This window comes from Protobothrops mucrosquamatus, unplaced genomic scaffold (genome assembly GCF_001527695.2).
Source record: "Protobothrops mucrosquamatus isolate PMUCROS unplaced genomic scaffold, P.Mucros_1.0 scaffold2839, whole genome shotgun sequence".
In the NCBI taxonomy this organism is placed as follows: Eukaryota; Metazoa; Chordata; class Lepidosauria; order Squamata; family Viperidae; genus Protobothrops; species Protobothrops mucrosquamatus.
The window spans coordinates 103790-107986 of NW_015388871.1; the positions used below are offsets into that span (position 1 = coordinate 103790).

At 48.2% G+C, this 4197-nt stretch overlaps 1 protein-coding gene across 1 annotated transcript in view; it reads left to right on the forward strand.

Moving 5' to 3' along the window:
* Positions 1-3009: 3009 nt before the first annotated feature.
* LOC114923311 overlaps positions 3010-4197 on the forward strand; it is a 15005-nt gene continuing 13817 nt past the window's right edge. The window contains exon 1 of the mRNA XM_029286086.1: positions 3010-3294. Within this exon, the coding sequence (XP_029141919.1) occupies positions 3010-3294 (285 nt within the window). The remainder of the gene's footprint in view (positions 3295-4197) is intronic.

Genomic DNA, 4197 nt, shown 5'->3' on the forward strand with positions numbered 1-4197 from the left:
TATGAAACCTTTAGTTTGCCTAACACTCTTAACCCATACAGTAAAGTTATGGATCACTTTAACCAGGATTCATGCTAAATTCAAGCCAACCAACCATATCATAGCTTAAAAACCTAGGCGACACATTATTCTAAGCCAACAGTTGATTTATTTTGGCACAACATGATGTTTTGGCCTCCCCCCTTTGCTTTTCATGCTGAGATTTGTGACTTAGTGTCCGGTGAACTGTGCTAATTGAAGCTTATTTAAGGTTAAAATGAATCAGGGCTTAGTACAATAGCTAAAGCCCAGCCAATAGGATAGGTGAACTATGTCATAGATTGTGTTCCCCCATCAATTTGTATTGGGGAATCGTGGTTTACAGCACTGTTTCTCAACCTGAGCACCGTTACAGTGGGTGGGCTTCAACTCCCCAAATCCCTCAGCCAGCATTCCAGCTGGGAATTCTGGGAGATGAAGTCCACCCATCTTAAAGCGGCTAAAGTTGAGAAAGAATGGTTTAGGGATTAATCTACAACATCTCTGTCTACACGAATTAGAGACCAAAATTATATCTTAGCATAATGTAAAATTTGAACTACAAATCAATCTCTTGCAGACATCATTAGAATCAGGTTACTTAACCTGCCTGTCAAGCACCACGGGGCTTGCCATTCGCTGGGGGGGGGAGACCGGCAACACCCGCCGCAGCCGAGCGCCGCCGCAGCCGCCACAGCCACCCAGCAGCAGAAAGCCGTAGCAGCCGACACCGCAGCCGCCCGGCTCTCCTCTGACCTCGTCCCAGCCCGCAGGCCGCCGCCTACCTCGCTCGGGCTGCAGAAGCTTCAGGCGGCGTTGCCCAGCTCGAGGGGAGCGTGCGCACAGAGGCCGCATGCGAGCGAAAGCCGCGGAGAGCCAGGGAAGACCGCGGACGTCGGGGGAGGGGCCAGCAACGACTGCTGCCAGCACGACCCCTGCCTGCACGACCCCTGCCTGCACGAGCAAGACTGCAGAGGGACTAGCCGGGACAAGGGCAGGGTGCAGCTGCCAAACGCTCGGCGGGACATCACGAGGGAGGGGTGGGTCCGGGCTCCGGAGGCATTTATAAGATATAGGCGGATGTTGGCTTGCTGCTGGGGGCGGAGGGAAGGGGTGTGGCATCTCGATATACAGCACTGGGAGCAAGCCACTCCCAGTGCTAACTTTATTTTGGCTGGGGAATAAACTACCCTGTGAGCACCACGTTCCTGCGTTCCTGTCATTTTTCGCGCCTCGGGACGCCGACGGACGGAGGGTGACACTGCCATTGAATTTTTTATTGATACTTTATTGGAATCCATTTCAGTCTCTTTCCCCGTATTTCTACACAGGCCGGGATCAAAGAAGATATAGAACACATCTTCCAAAATGGAGACATTCCAAAGCCGGGAGATATGATGCAATTCCAACTGGTTTTCCCTGCCCAGCATTGGGGTATCTACATAGGCAATGGAGAAGTTGTGCATTTCTCATTATCATGTGAGAGAAAAGTATTTTATTATCTGTTTCAGGGGTGTCAAACTCGCAACGTCACGTGACGTGTTGTGACGTATCGCGACTTTTTCCCCATTTCCGGCCATGGGGTGGGCGCAGTTTCGACGTGACACATCTGGCCCGCGGGCTGGCAGTTTGACACCCCTGATTTATATCCTACAGAAATGTCCTACTTTTCCCCTGGGAACTCAAGGGGAAAGCTACCTGGGAGACTTTATGGTAGGCTCACCTGACAAGCCACATCTAAGCTAGGTTCAGCTGAGAAAAAATGATGGAGAGTGGAGCGTAGGCAAGTCCAGAGAAATGGCTGCAAGGCTACTTGGTCATCCCACACCTCCTCACAAGGAACATCTGGAGGGGAGTAACTTCAGGAGAAGGGGGTGGGGAGACTAGTCTTTGCCAGGAACAATTGTTTGTGTTAGATTACAGTAGTGGCCAAAATTGCGGAAACCTTTTGGGAAAAGTGTATTTTTGAGTTTGGATGGCTAATAACACCACTTTTTTTTGGAGTAGTACCATAAAATTATATATCAATGGAAAGATAATTTAATCAAGAACGTAATGCAACATAGTTTGTTCAATTATCTGCACTGCATTCTATGAAATGTTATAGCCAAATCACCAGAAAAAGGAAGCACAACTTGCTTAGGTTGATCTCAGGGAGCTTTCCTTCATCTGATTGTAGCCAATGAGCATGAGTGTTTAGAGAGCCAATCAGACATCATCTTGCTTTGGCCATGAGCCAATCGGATCACGGTAGGATTCAGTTATTGATGTCATGTATTGAAGCTGAGAGGAGTACCACCAGTCGCCTAGCAAGGTGTTAAAAACCTGATGCCCCCCCCCAAAAAAAGAAAAAAGTGATGAAGTACAGGTAGTCCTCGACTTACAATAGTTCACATAATGACTGTTTGAAGTTACAATGGTACTGAAAAAAGTGCCCCCCAAGCCACAGCTGAGCAAGGCACCTGCCTGCCCACCCAGCGGTGCTCTTCCTCCTGTCTGAGGTTTTCATTGTTGTGAGCATTTCTGTTGAGGATTGACAGCGGGGGTGAGGTGGGGGAGTTGTTTGGTTTTTATTCCCCCCATCTGCTGGGTGGATGCAGCAGGTTTTGATCAGTTCACATGACCATCATAAATATGAATCACTTGCCAAGCATCTGAATGTAAATCACAAGACCCTGGAGATGCTGCAACATTCCAGCTGATCAGCACTTCTTCTGGGCTCAGCAGAAGCGCCAGGATCAGCGCCGAGCTCCAGCCCCGAAGAAGCGCCGATCAGCTGGAAAGCGGCACTGATCCTGGCGCTTCCGCTGAGCCCTGACAGCCCTGCAGCTCCAGCCGTCTCTCGCTCAGGCTTGTGCGGTGCTGCCACCGGTGCAGCTCATTCCTCTCCCCCGCTACCATTTTTCTAGGATGGTCGCGTACCACCTGCCAGGTGCCAATGTACCACAGGTGGTACCCGTACCACTGGTTGAAAAGCCCTGTCTTACAAGGATGTCAACAAAATCATTTCTGAAACCCAGCATCTCAACTTCTCTTTTTTCAGTTTCTGACACATTTCCGTACAAGGTCCGCAGAGAAAAAATCAAGGATGTCTCAGGAGCTGTGAAAAGTGCCGTGTGGAACAAATTCGATCACAAATATCCTCCCTTGGATCCTACTCGTGTGGTGAAAAGATCTCTGCATATGGTAAACAAAGTCCCAGGATACAACTTCGTCACTGCAAACTGTGAGCACTTCGCCACGTTGATGAGATACGACAAGGCTCTGTCTGATCAGGTAGGATCTCCAGTTCTCTGATCATTTTTTTCATTTCAATTGGCTTTTTTTTCCCTCCGCCTCCAGAAAATACAACAAGTTGCAGACCCTCTTTGGGGCTTTTGCTTCTATTTTTGCTTATTTATAGCTTCCTGCGGTATTCATGAATCCAGTTAGGTGGAATCAGATTTTGGTCGATTAAATAAAGAATACTTTTTAAAAACCCTAAGGAGATATTCCAATAAGTGCAAGGATAGATCACAAGGAAATCTGAGTCTCAACATCCCAGAAAAAAACAACAACACAAACACAAGTCAGTGTCCATGTCCATGAAGTCCTCAGAAGTTGAGATGAACTTGAAGGCTTTTTGATATGATCCATATCTGAAAGGCTAAGCGCCAAAGAATGGAGGCCTTTGAACTATGGTGCTGGAGAAGACTCCTGCGAGTCCCCTGGACTGCAAGGCGATCAAACCGGTCAGTCCTAGAGGAGATCAACCCTGACTGCTGTTTAGAAGGCCAGATCCTGAAGTTGAAACACAAACCACCTAATGAGAAGGAAGGACTCACTGGAGAAGGGCCTAATGCTGGGAAAGATTGAGGGAAATAGAAGAAGGGGACGACAGAGAATGAGGTGGCTGGATGGAGTCACTGAAGCAGTAGGTGTGAACTTAAATGGACTCCAGAAGATGGTAGAGGACAGGAAGACCTGGAGGAACGTTGTCCATGGGGTCGCGATGGGTTGGACACGACTTCGCAATTAACAACAACAACATATCTGGATTTACAGCCCTATTCTGTAAGTTCTCCTTCTTGTCCCTCCAGCTGTTTTGAGTGGCTTCCACCAATGTGTTATTCTCCATAAGTGCTGGCACAACTCCTATCACCCCAAGCTAGAGTAATTCCTTGAAGACATCAAGTTGAG